The 13,333-nt window shown below is 38.4% G+C and overlaps 1 protein-coding gene across 5 annotated transcripts in view; it reads right to left on the reverse strand.

Moving 5' to 3' along the window:
* The window catches only part of LOC126267281 (diphosphomevalonate decarboxylase), a 94,565-nt gene that overhangs the window by 26,745 nt on the left and 54,487 nt on the right, over window positions 1–13,333 (reverse strand). For all 5 annotated transcript variants that reach the window (XM_049972352.1, XM_049972350.1, XM_049972354.1 and 2 more), the window contains 2 exons: window positions 8,239–8,285; window positions 394–522 (listed from right to left, as the gene is read on the reverse strand). In XM_049972352.1, coding sequence (XP_049828309.1) covers window positions 394–522; window positions 8,239–8,285 — 176 coding nt within the window. The remainder of the gene's footprint in view (window positions 1–393; window positions 523–8,238; window positions 8,286–13,333) is intronic.

The following is a 13,333-nucleotide window of genomic DNA, read 5'->3' on the forward strand; positions in this document are numbered from 1 at the left end:
GGCAGCTAGGCTGCCGTTTATCACTACAGTATTAGTGGTGGTAAATATTAGTATAATAGTCTCGAACACGGTACTAGTTGTATATATTCATTACATTTATAGAATAATTTTGTTGATGTAAATGTACTAAAAATTATAATTTCCAAGGGTGTAAAGTTATTATGCACAAACAAAGATTATTATTATTATTATTATTATTATTATTATGAATACTACTAGGTAGTGACTCACTTGTGCACTATTTAACATCATAGATTGTTCTTTCAAACACACAATTCATTTTCTGATGAATTTATCTGGCAGTAAAAGCATTTTCCAGCAGCAGATCACAGTTTATTTAATGACCATCCCTCATAATTCCAAACAAATAAATCTTAAATAAATATTACTCACCTAAACATGCATAACCTGCAGCAGATGATGCAAGGCCAGCAGCCGTGGGGAAATTATTTTCTGAACAAATATGGACATTCCATGCAGACATATTTTCATTGTTTCCAGATTTAGCAGCTCTTTTACGGACTAAATATGAACAGATTGAAACAAGGAAAAACTGTATGTAAAAAAGAAAACAAATAACATTTACAGTTCTAATTAAATGTATAGGTTGCAATAACAATGTCACAGGCTTAATTAATGGAGTATGCTTGACAACAATGAAGAAATAATCATGGTGTAGAAAGGTGAAATACACAATTCACTCTTCATAGGATACAACAAAGAGGGAACTAACATATGATGGCAATATAATGTGCAGACAAGGGCCAGCCACATTGTGCCAAACTTGACGCAGCCCAAGTGTGTGGCCCACGTGCGAGCAGAGGTCTGTCTTGGCTTTGCTCAGTCCTCCTCAGAAGTACTAGGTACAGTGCAACACTTCAATCAATATCACGGTGTGGCATTTTTAAGTCATCCCAACTGCCTCCAATTCGACAGAATTGTGGTGTCAGCACTGTTTACCCTGCTCCATTTGTTTGTGGTAAGAACATCCACAGGTCCAGTGGCTGAGGGCACAAAAAGAGGCAACGCAGTGCTCTGCCATTACAAGCCTTTATGTCCTGTATACCAAGAAGCATTTTGTGCAAAATTTGCAGGCATGCACCACATGAAGAAATTGGTGTAATGAATAGTAATATTCCTGAAGTTGCATGCCTTATTCCACTGTTAGTTGCAACAGTTATCAACAGAACTGACTGAGTATGGAGACTTAATATATTACTGTAAACTACATTGGTTAAGACAAGGGATATGTCTGCAACAATCTTTTTTTTTTTATTTAAAACTCACTGTTGTTGAATTTATGAAGGAAAAAGGAATGGAAGGATTGAAAATTAGAACATCCAGAATGGATTGCAGACCTTGTATTCTATGTGGACTTGACTACACATTGTCCACAGTACGAAAATGCAAGGTGAGAAACTTCTTTCCGATTTGATGGGAATGCATTTCAAAAGAAAATCACATTGTAGAAGGGATGCATTCTGAAAAAGTGTACAGATCCCTAAGCTCACTACCATTAAAGAAAAAGTGAGGCTGGAAGAATTCATTGTGGCCTTTAAGGAATTACAAGGATCGTTTCATAAACATTTTTGAGAATACTGCCAATCTTACATTTGTTTTTTAAGATCATTTGCTCTTTCAGTTAAAAGCACACCTATGCATGCACAAATGTAACTGATTAATCTGAAAGGTTACTCCTATTTTAATGACAAATCCTTTACTGTTAAAACTGTCTAGGACATCTACATAGCTTTCCTCGGGTGGAGTTGCCACGCCCCCACAATGAGGTAGTAAAAGTGCTACAATATTTCAGTCAACATCTGTATGTGAAAGACCTTTTCTTTGATTGTGGAACTGAATAAGTCACAGTTACATGGCAACCTGACCATGCATATTTGTGAAACTGTCTACGTATGACCGTACACTGACAGTTTGTACCAGATAAACATTATATCATGTCTTCACTGTGTAAAAAATAGTTAAATGATAGTGGAAACTCATTTTGTTTGTGAGCGATGTTGTTGAGAAATGTGAAATATAAAACCAAGTTGTATGCAGTGCAATTTCACTCGATTCCTATGCAACACATTTAGTTTCCCCTCTTCCCCCTCCTTGCGCTCATTGTGTGGCACTGGTGGACAAGTTACAGCATTTGTGCCAGAGCATGGCTCGTAGGCCGAATTCTTGGCCACCCCTGGCCTTGACTAAAAACATGGAGTATCTGGCATAAAGTAAGGAACACCACATTTCCTATGATATCAGAAGGTAATAACTGATTACATTTCCTGACAGAGTGTAGAAGGCAATACATTGTCTAACTAAAAGGAACAGCACCATTCACAAGCTTTCCAGATTGAAAACTGTTCCGTATAAGGAGGCACATCTCTGGCAAGTGGGCAACTGGTTGGACAACAAGTCTTTTACAAAGCCTAAAGTTATCACCGTACACAATAAATACCACCTGCCATTTTCTCGTATCACATGAGTGTTAGACATCGTCAGTTTCTGTTATCTACTAGCGTAACAAAAACTATCACCATTTGTTATCTTTCTCAGTCTAGTATGCCAACCCTTTTTCCTGACAGTTGCCAGCAGTCATCTTACTGAACTGAGTGCTTCTGCCCCTACCCCTTACCAAATAAAAACCTAGACTAAAATATTGCACCATAAGTCAACATTGTAGAGAGGCTGACTCATACTTAGCGTGCCTCATAAGATTCAGAGAAGATGAAATAACAGTTTTCCCCAAGAACAAAGTACTATGCATGTCACATATTTTTTACTGTAATAGCTACGATCCCCTGCATATTTAAAATCTAAAGATGGCCTAATCAGTCAAAACTGGTCATTACAATAAAAAAGTGTTCTAAACTGTGATTTGTTAATATAATTATAAAACAAGATAACTGTTATCTCCTTGTGACACAGTACTGATTTCCTTTAGTATTTTTTCACTCTATATTAACCGTGTGCCAGAAATCTAAGGAAATCAGCTGTTATGCCCTGTAATCTTCTGTCTCAGTTTCTAATTTTCATCAGTTAGCTGTGCATATATATATGTTTCCATATACATGTTTCCATACTTTTATTGCACAGTTTTGTCTCTTCTCATTACGCTTTGTTTCTGACAACAATATTTTCCTCAAAAATCTTTGTTTTTGTGTCCATCATTCATTTATCCAGCCTGAAATGAAGTGTGGTTACTGGAAGCAAAACCTAATAAATTTTACTTGGATTGAATCTCAAATCATGTAACAAACAGAGTTAAACAGTTGTACAATTTCTTAATGAATTATCTATGTTTTTTAGTGACAAATAAAACTGAAGAATGACAGTCATTCATCTGGAGACAAAAAAAAAACATGCAAACATATGTAGCTGTAGCAACAATGATTGTTTGTTGGTGATTACTTGGACAGAAGGAAGGGAGAGCAGAGGAAAGAAGTAGCACAACTGAAAGGGGGACAGGGCGGAGTGGACACGTGCATGTTGGAACTATTAAATACAAGATGAGGAACCAGTCTGCTGTCAGTAAAATGGCAAATTAATTATGGCAGAAATTATGACTCTCAGTAGCTAATGTGTGGGTAGAGCATGTAAGAGATATAGAAAGTTGGAGGGGGGGGCAGGAAATGACAAGGGTAGAGAGAGACAGGGAGGGGGAAATTGGAGTGGGGGAGGGAGGGAGAGAGAGAGAGAGAGAGAGAGAGAGAGAGAGAGAGAGAGAGAGAGAGACTTCAGGCAGAGGAAACGTGGTGGGAATTGACAGGATTGGGAAGGCTGAAGGCAAGGGAATGGGAAGTGAGAATGGGATCAAGACAAAGTTTAAGTGATTGGGAGCAAAAACGGAGAAAGTGCCAATGGAACGGTTCCCACTTGCACAATTCAGAGCAGCTGCTGGTGGGGAAGGGGCAGGAAGAAGTCCCAAATCAAATGCATGGGTACTGCAGCAGCTGATTTGTAGGATGATAGTAGGATTTTTTATCTCATTTCACAGCTCGATGAGAGGTAGCTCAAGTCCTGGTGGGTGATGTGGTTGAGTTTCTCATAGCCTGAGTGATTTTGGGTGACAAAAGCATTACAGGATGGTCACTGGTTCACAGTAGTGATGGCTTTTTGGTGTCATGAGAAGAAATGCTACAGGAAATCTGATTCTAGAGCTGCTGGGCTGGATATTCTCTGTTTGTGAAGGTTCAAATAACATCGGTATTTTCCAAAATGCCGCACATAAAAATGGGATTTTTCCAGGGCTCATACCTCAGGTTCTGTAGCTGGTAGAAAGGTAGGGTCAAGTGTTTGGAATAGCCCTTGGGCTACGGGCCATTAGTGGAGGAGGAGGAGATCAGTGTTTAACATCCAATTGACAATGAGGTCATTAGAGAAGGAGCACAAGTTTGGATTGGGGAAGGATATAGAATGAAAGTGGCCATGCACTTTCAAAGGAACCATCCCATGGCTAGATGTAGGTTTGAATCATCATCCTCCTGAATTTGTAAGGACCATTAATATACCCAACAGAAGTATCATCTTACAGTAACTACCCTACATTACAGGGTGAAAGTCTGGATATGACACAATTCTTCCACATTAGGCAAATGGAGCAAATCAGTTGTTTCTTTTTGCATCACTTAGTTCATGGGCAGTTCCTGAGAAAACATGGTTTTTGCATAATAAAACCGAGCCATGGATTCCAAGACGGCTACACACAGCAAATGGCAGAATTTTTTGTAATATATCCATAAGATACCAATCCCAAATAAAATTGAAAATTTTCCTCATATCTTTACCTGTTTTCGAGATACAGAGGTTCAACTTTACCCTAGTTGCACACGTGAAATCCTGTGTGAGGCAAAATCTAAATAATACATAACAGCAGCAAATTACTCAAATTTTAATGGTATAGTCTCTGGGCATTTATTTAGAAGTGTCAAAGATCTTTATCTTCTATTGAGAAACACCAAAACCAAGTTGCACATTCCAAGATGGCTATACACAGCAAATGGCTGTAATTTTAAAAATATAATCCTAAGATACCAATCTTGAAAAACTTTTAAAATGCAATTTGTGTTAGTTTAATTTCACTTAAGTTAATTATCAAAAAGTTCTTTTCATATGAGTAACATATCCTTCTGTAGCAGAGAAAATAAATAAAGTGGAAAAATGCTCCTTCTGGAATGCAAAAAAGGTCAATATGCTCCTGTTTATTAAAAGATGCTGCCAGAAAAAGTGGAGGTTACGAGCTGCATCATTCTACCTTCGTCAGCACTTTTAAAAATTTTCCCAAAAATTTTGGTAAGTGAACATATTCGAGCATTTTGTGCTGAGAGAGAAGGAGACAGTAGCAACATGAAAGAAATGGAAAAGTAATAAATACTGGAAGATAGTAGACAGTAGTTGTGATGTAGAAAGAGGGAAGGTGACAATGGAAACGAGAGAAAGAGAGGGACACATTAACAGTGGATCATAGTTGACAGTGAGAGAACAGTGCTAGGAAAAGAGTGAAGGAGACAGTGCCAATGGGAAAGGAATAAAGAGAATGAGAAAGTGGAAGTTGGTGAGAGCCAGTGATAATGAAAGACAGAGTCAATGAAAGTGACAGAGAGATGGTGACAGTGAGAAGAGACAGCAGCAGTGGAAAGGAATGGATGAGATAGTAGTAAGAGAGAGCAAGAGGGAGACAGTGTCATCAAGAGGAGACAGTATTAGTAGAACAGAATGAAGGAGACTGTTGCTGTGAGACAATGGGAAGTGACAGTGAGAAAGACACAAAGAGATAATGACAATGAGTTGAGCTGAATGAGTGAGTTTGAGCGGGTGGGGGTGGATGAATATGAGTGACTTATGGTGACAGACTCCAAAATTTTTGAGATTTTTTTTTAATTTTTTAAGTTGCTGAGGAAGATAGCATATGGCAGCTGGTACCTCACTTTTAAGTCAAGGACTTTTAACAAACAGGAGCACATTCACATTTTTTCTGCTGGTTATTACCATAATCAAATAACTCCTCTTTCTTGTTTCAAATGTGGCAGCTGTGGTTGCCAGGAAATTTTACAAAAATGGAGACAGTTGTCAAACTGGTCTGTGCATTTTATGTGATCAGAGACTTTTGTACGACCTCCAGAGACATGGAAACATATAAACAGGAAGGTAGCTCATTGAGCTGAGAAGGACCAGAATGAGGTAAGTTTGGGTTTATATTTTGAGGTTCTGCCATGTCCAGATCATGAAGATGTTATGCATAAATCTGAACTGAACAAGGAGTTTATTGTGTTTGGTACAGATGAAAGATTTCCATACATTTTCTTTCCTTGCCATGTACATACTTGTGGCACTTCCACAGAACTGTTTGTAAGTTTTGCCTTCAAAACTGTAATTAAATGACATTTCTCAGGTAAAACCACAGCTGGACCTAGCAGTCATACAGATTTCTCTGCTCACTTGCTAGGTAATTCCATTACTTGAATCACTGAAGGAAGGAAAGGGGGGGGGGGGGGAGGGGAAGAGGGAGGAGAGTGGCGCAGCTTACAAAGGCCGAGCACATAATTCAAATTCTGTGTATTCACTTTGAAGACATAGTTGCTTTCTTTCTTCCATTTCCACTCCACATTTGTACATACCTTGCACAAATATCATTAATTATAATTAACTGCAGTGACTCCATATACACACATCAAAAAAAGTTTCGCATCACCTTTGTTCTGAGAGTTCCGAAACCTGTACAGAAGATTGGAATAGAGATCAACATAAGCATCATTTTCGCCCTTTTTATTGCTCATGAAAACCACACATTGCATGTTGTACCATCATACAGCGAGACCTTCAGAGGTTGCCGACCAGATTGCTGTACACACCGGTACCTCTGATACCCAGTAGCACATCCTCTTGTTATGATGCTTGCCCGTATTCATCATGGCATACTATCTACAAGTTCATCAAGGCACTGTTGGTCCAGATTGTCCCACTCCTGAATGGCGATTCGGCATAGACCCCTCAGACCGGTTGGTGGGTCAAGTCATCCATAAACAGCCCTTTTCAATCTATCCCAGGCATGTTTGGTAGGGTTCATGTCTGGAGAACATGCTGGCCACTGTAGCTGAGAAATGTCATTATCCTGAAGGAAATCATTCACAAGATGTGCATGATGGGGGTGCAAATTGTCATCCATGAAGACAAATGCCTTGCCAATATGCTGCCTATATGATTGCACTATCGGTCGTAGGATGGCATTCATGTATCGTACAGCCATAATGGTGCCTTCCATGGTCACCAGCAGCGTTCATCGGTCCCACATAATGCCACCCCAAAATAGTAGGGAGCCTACATGTTGCTGCACTCACAGCCCGACCAGGTTACCTCCAAACACGTCTCTGATGATTGTCTGGTTGAAGGCATATGCAACAATCATTGGTGAAGAGAATGTGATGCCAATCCTGAGCAGTCCATTCGGCTTGTTGTTGGGCCCATCTGTACCATGCTGCATGGTGCTGTGGTTGTAAAGATAGACATCGTCATGGACATCGAGAATGAAGTTGCACATCATGCAGCCTATTGTGCACAGTTTGAGTTGTAACATAACATTCTGTGGCCGCACAAAAAGCATTATTCAATATGGTGGCATTGCTGGCACGGTTCCCCTGAGTCATAATCGATAGGTTGGGGTCATCCACTGCAGTAGTAGCCCTTGCACAGCCTGTGTGAGGCATTTCATCGACAGTTTCTGTCTCTCTGTATCTCTTCCATGACTGAGCAACATCGCTTTGGTTCACTCCAAGACACCTGGTCACTTCCCTTGTTAAGAGCCCTTCCTGGCACAAAGTAACAATGAGAATGTGATCGAACAGTGGTATGGACATCTAGGCATGGCTGAACTACAGACAACACGAACCATGTACCTCCTTCCTGGTGGAAAGCCTGGAACTGATTGGCTGTCGGACTCCCTCTGTCTAATAGGTGCTGCTCATGCTTGGTTGTTTACATCTTTGGGCGGGTTTAGTGACATCTCTGAATAGTCAAAGAGACTGTGTCTATGATACAATATCCACAGACAACATCCATCTTCAGAAGTTCTGGGAACCGGGGTGACGCAAAACTTTTTTTGATGTGTGTATTAAAAATTTAAATCAGAGCATAGTAGTAAAGATCACAAACAGATGTGCTGATCTTTCATTTTGCTTGTAAAGGGTGCTAATAGTTACAAGATGAGTTATATTCACCATCAGCCAATGCTTGTGTACATACCTTCTCTCAAACAGTTTTGTATACGTGGGTTTTCACAGTTCTCTTCCCTAGAATGCAAAAACAAAGTCTCAGTTAAACACTAGTTATTTAGAACAATGTAACTTGAGCTATAAACTGATTTTAGTAATGGCAGCAGAAACATAATAATATAATAAGTATTAAGTGTTGTGTTTGATTGCCCAATATTTGTTACTGCCAGAGGGCCTTTAAATGGGCAATATGTCACACACAAACTACAGAAATCAGCTTACTAATCAAAGGTATTTTCTCAACTCAATTTGACCTTAAAATGGGTGCAAATGAATATCTTTCTCAATGATAAAAATACATTCTACACCTAATAACTTTCTTGTTTACCAGTCGCATTACTGCAGGTATTCATGAAAGTAAGCAGCAAACATATGTCTTGCAGTACTAACAGGTATATGCAGTCCCAGAAACTTAAATAGCTGGAGCATTTGTATAGGTGTTCTTTTAATCCATTTTTGATGTTTTGAAAATTTCCAATTTTCTGCCTTTGCTACAGCAGGAAAAAAACTGCACTAGAATATTCAAGATGCAAAACCTATTTGAACACTGTGTTACATCCTACTTTGTGACTGGATGCATGTATGTCCTCAGAAATTTATAGAGAGAGGCAAGAATAAAATTGGCATTCTTTTATATAAATGAGTTGTTCAGTTTCCAAATGTGTCATGCCACAGGAACTTAACTTCATAAGTTACACAAAATCCCAGAGAATTAATGGATATCCACTATTCCAAAGAACTGATGATTACCCACTCACTTCTAAAAGTTTATATAATGGCAAGATCACCGAAAGTGCATTTTACAATATCTGGTGCCACAGTCTCAACAGCATCCATAGTTGTCAAAGAACTGCTCATTCAGTTGTTACACTACTCACCCCTACAACTTTTTAAATTTATTACAGAATTTGTTATCTCCTTACTCTTTCACTGGAAAAAAAAGAAAAAAAAAAGAAGAAAACAATTTCTTAACATTTTGATATCATGTGAGCATGTAACTTAAAAAGCTTGTCTGGCTGAATCACTGACAGTCACTTTCAACTGTTTTATACACAAATAAACAAATATATTGAACATGCCATTGCTTATATGCAAGAGATTGAGATGCCCTACTTATTAATTATAGCAACAGAGACTAACACTGCAAAATATGTAAGATATCTAATTTGAACTTTCAGTCTACCGGGGGTTGTGAATGTTAAATGTGTGAAATTTTTTACTATTATTCCAGAACTACAACATTTAGATTCCAGTCGTTGAACAAATGATACACTGTAAAATAGATAAATTCACTTAGTCATTTACTTAGCTGTCTACAGTTCAGTGGGCCCTACATAATCAGTGTATGTTGCAACACTTGACATAGCCCTTCAAATTTTTTGAAGTCCATTTATTTGAGACACAAATGTTGTCATCTGTATAATATACAGTCAGGACCTTATTACATAGGTGGTGCATCTCATGATTATAAAATGTGTGTCAGGGCATACAGAGTACATTGTAGCTGATAATATTTTATAACAACCCATCATGGTAACTGCAAAAACAATCAATTTTTGTCAAAATAATTTAACTGCGTAGATAAAAAATCTACTCACCAAATGGTGGCAGAACAAACACATAAAAGAGGGTTGTAATTAGGCAAGCTTTTAGAGACAGTGGCTCCTTCTTCAGACAGAAGGGTTGAAGGAGAAGGAAGAAGGGTGAAGGAAAAGGGCTGGAGAGGTCTACAAAAAGGGGTAGATTTTGGGATAGTCACTTAGAACCATGGGCCAGGAGAGACTTACCGTATGGGATGAGAAGGTAAGTCTCCCCTGACCCATAGGTCTGGGCGACTATCCCAAAATCTACCGTTTTTCCTAAACCTCTCCAGCCCTTTTCCTTCACCCTTCTTCCTTCTACTTCAACCCTTCTGCCTGAAGAAGGAGCCTCTGGCTCCGAAAGCTTGCCTAATTACAACCTTCTTTTATGTGTGTGTTCTGCCGCCACTTGGTGAGTAGATTTTTTTTATCTATACAATTAAATTATTTCATCATGGTAACTGGTAACATATACAAATATTTTAGATCATTAAGGAAAAAAGGTAAATAACAGTTTAAGTACACTGTAGTTCTGTCCTTTAGACTGCACTGCAACCCACTTCAGTGGCACTGCAATTTAATTCACCACTGGCCATTTACAAAATAATACATATATGCCCCTTCTGTGCTCTTACTTTGACTGGACTACTACCCTTCCCTCACTCCATGCAACTGTGTCTGTCTGTCTGTCTGTCTCTCTTTCTCTTGCTGTGTGTGTGTGTGTGTGTGTGTGTGGGCGCACAAAAACTGCCCTCCAATTTGGAAAAATGACTTGCTAGTTATAATATTGCTTATACATACAGAATATGTTACTTGAAGCACGTTTTGAAAACTGAGTCACACAAATAATTTGTGAAGTCTCTGATTCCTATCTTTTAGAGGTGTCTGGGAAAGTCTCAATTGTCAACATTAGGTGCCATCTATGACAATCTAATTCAAAAACCATGATTAGAAACAATCATGACTTCTACATGCTATAAAAGCAATTAGCTGTCATCATACTACACAACTGGTAAGTGTTTACAACAGTTCTTTAATATTTATGCATATTTACATAGGTAACAGACAAAATTATGTTTACATTTTGTTAGAAGAGTGGTATGCTTGGAATGAAGACTGTTGCTATATGAAATGTTCTTTAGCAATCATCTGGGTTGTCATGGAAGCACTCATAAAGTACTAACAGCAGAGCAAGTTAACATCATAAAACATTCTAATGGATTGATACCTAGATGTTGTAAATCTCTCAATTTAAATTTATTGGTAACTTCTCTCCTAGGTTGTGCTATACAGAGAACCAGTTTCACGTTCATAGGTTCACATCCTGAATTCTAGTACCAGACCCTCTATCTCCTCTGTGTCAACTCCTGTTTCTTCTTGTATCACATCAGATAAGTCTTCCCCCTAACAGAGGCCTTCAATGTACTCTTTCCACCCATTTGCTCTCCGTTCTGCAGCTAACAGTGGAATTCCCAGTGCACTCTTAATGTTACCACACTTGCTTCTAATTTCATCGAAGGTTCATTTGACTTTTCTATATGCTGTGTCAGTCCTTCTGACAATCATTTCTTTTTCAATTTCTCCAGATTTTTGATGCAGCCATGTCACCTTAGGTCCCCTGCACTTCTGATTTATTTCATTCCTAGGCGATTTGTATTTCTGTATTCCTGAACATTTTTGTACTTTCTTCTTTCATTGACAGGTTGAAGTATTTCTTCTGTTACCTATGGTTTCTTCGCCTCCTTTGTATCCATGTTTTTCTTTCCAACTTCTGTGATTGCTCTTTTTAGAGATTCCTCTTCAAATGAACTGCCTACTGAGTTATTCCTTATCGCAGTACCTATAGCCTTAGAGAACTGGAGGTGTATCTCTTCATTCCTTAGTACTTCCATCTCCCACTTCTTTGTGCAATGACTTTACTGAATAGTCTCTTAAACTTCAGTCTACTCTTCATCACTACTAAATTGTGATCTGAATCTATATCTGCTCCTGGATATGCCTTACAATCCAGTATCTGATTTTGGAACCTCTGCCTGACCATCATTTAATCTAAATGAAATCTTCCCGTATCTCCCAGCCTTTTCCAAGTATACTTCCTCCTCTTATGATTCTTGGGTATAATAATCACTATTACTAGCTGGTTTATTCAGATTATTTATTTGCATATAGTGAAATAGGCTTTATAATGATGTCAAGATACATTAGAAGTTATTACATTAGTTAGTGTTTACATTACAAGTACAAATTATTAATGCTACATTAATCAGTTGTTTAGTATTGCAAACTCAATTTCTATGTTACAAGAAGAGAAATTTGTTAACATCTAGTATAGATTTAATGTCAGGAAAACGTTTCTGAAAGTATTTGTATGAAGTGTAGCCATGTATGGAAGTGAAACGTGGATAATAAACAGTTTAGACAAGAAGAGAGTAGAAGCTTTCGAAATGTGGTGCTACAGAAGAATGCTGAAGATCAGATGGGTAGATCACGTAACTAATGGGGAAGTATTGAGTAGGATTGGGAAGAAGAGAAGTTTGTGGCACAACTTGACTAGAAGAAGGGATCGGTTGGTAGGACATGTTCTGAGGGATCAAGGGATCACCAATTTAGTATTGGAGGGCAGCGTGGAGGGTAAAAATCGTAGAGGGAGACCAAGAGATGAATACACTAAGCAGATTCAGAAGGATGTAGGTTGCAGTAGGTACTGGGAGATGAAGAAGCTTGCACAGGATAGAGTAGCATGGAAAGCTGCATCAAACCAGTCTCAGGACTGAAGACCACAACAACAAGTATCCAAGAATTCTGTAAGAATATAGTATGGATTGTCTATTAACCATTTGTGCAGTTTACTTTTAAAATTATTGAAAGGTGTATTGAGTGCAGTATGTGGTAATTTGTTAAATAATTTCAAGCAGTTCACTTTGTGACAGTTGCCTGTTTTTGTCAGCGTATGTCTCGGAATGTCAATACTCTCTTTGTTTCTGGTGTCATGAAAGTATATGTTCTCTCTGGTGTTAATTTTTTTTCTTTTCTTTTTAGCATACATCAGTGATGCATAAATATAATGATTTATCACTGTCATTATTGTCATGTTTGTGAATAAGGGACAGCAGCATTCCCTTGGACCAACCTTGCACATTATTCGTAGCACCTTTTTCTGCATCAGTAGTACATCACTGACATGACATGAGTGGCCCCATAGTAACAGCCCGTAAGATATATGAGATTGAAAAAGTCCAAAGTAAGCTGTTGCTCACTAGATCAGACAGTTTTTGTGATAGGACACTCTTGATAACTTTTTGCAGACCTGGTTGATATGGGGTTGCCAGTTAAGTTTGGAATTAATGTGTATTCCAAGCAGTTTCGCAGATTTTAGTTCTACCTCATCCAGTCCCAAATGCAGATGCTGAGTTTTCTCTGAATTAAATAGAAGTTTGTTGGCTGGGAACCAGTTTAGTGTTAAGGTGAGAGTGTCCTGTGATTTCT

Source organism: Schistocerca gregaria, chromosome 4 (assembly GCF_023897955.1).
Source record: "Schistocerca gregaria isolate iqSchGreg1 chromosome 4, iqSchGreg1.2, whole genome shotgun sequence".
NCBI classification, from domain to species: domain Eukaryota; kingdom Metazoa; phylum Arthropoda; class Insecta; order Orthoptera; family Acrididae; genus Schistocerca; species Schistocerca gregaria.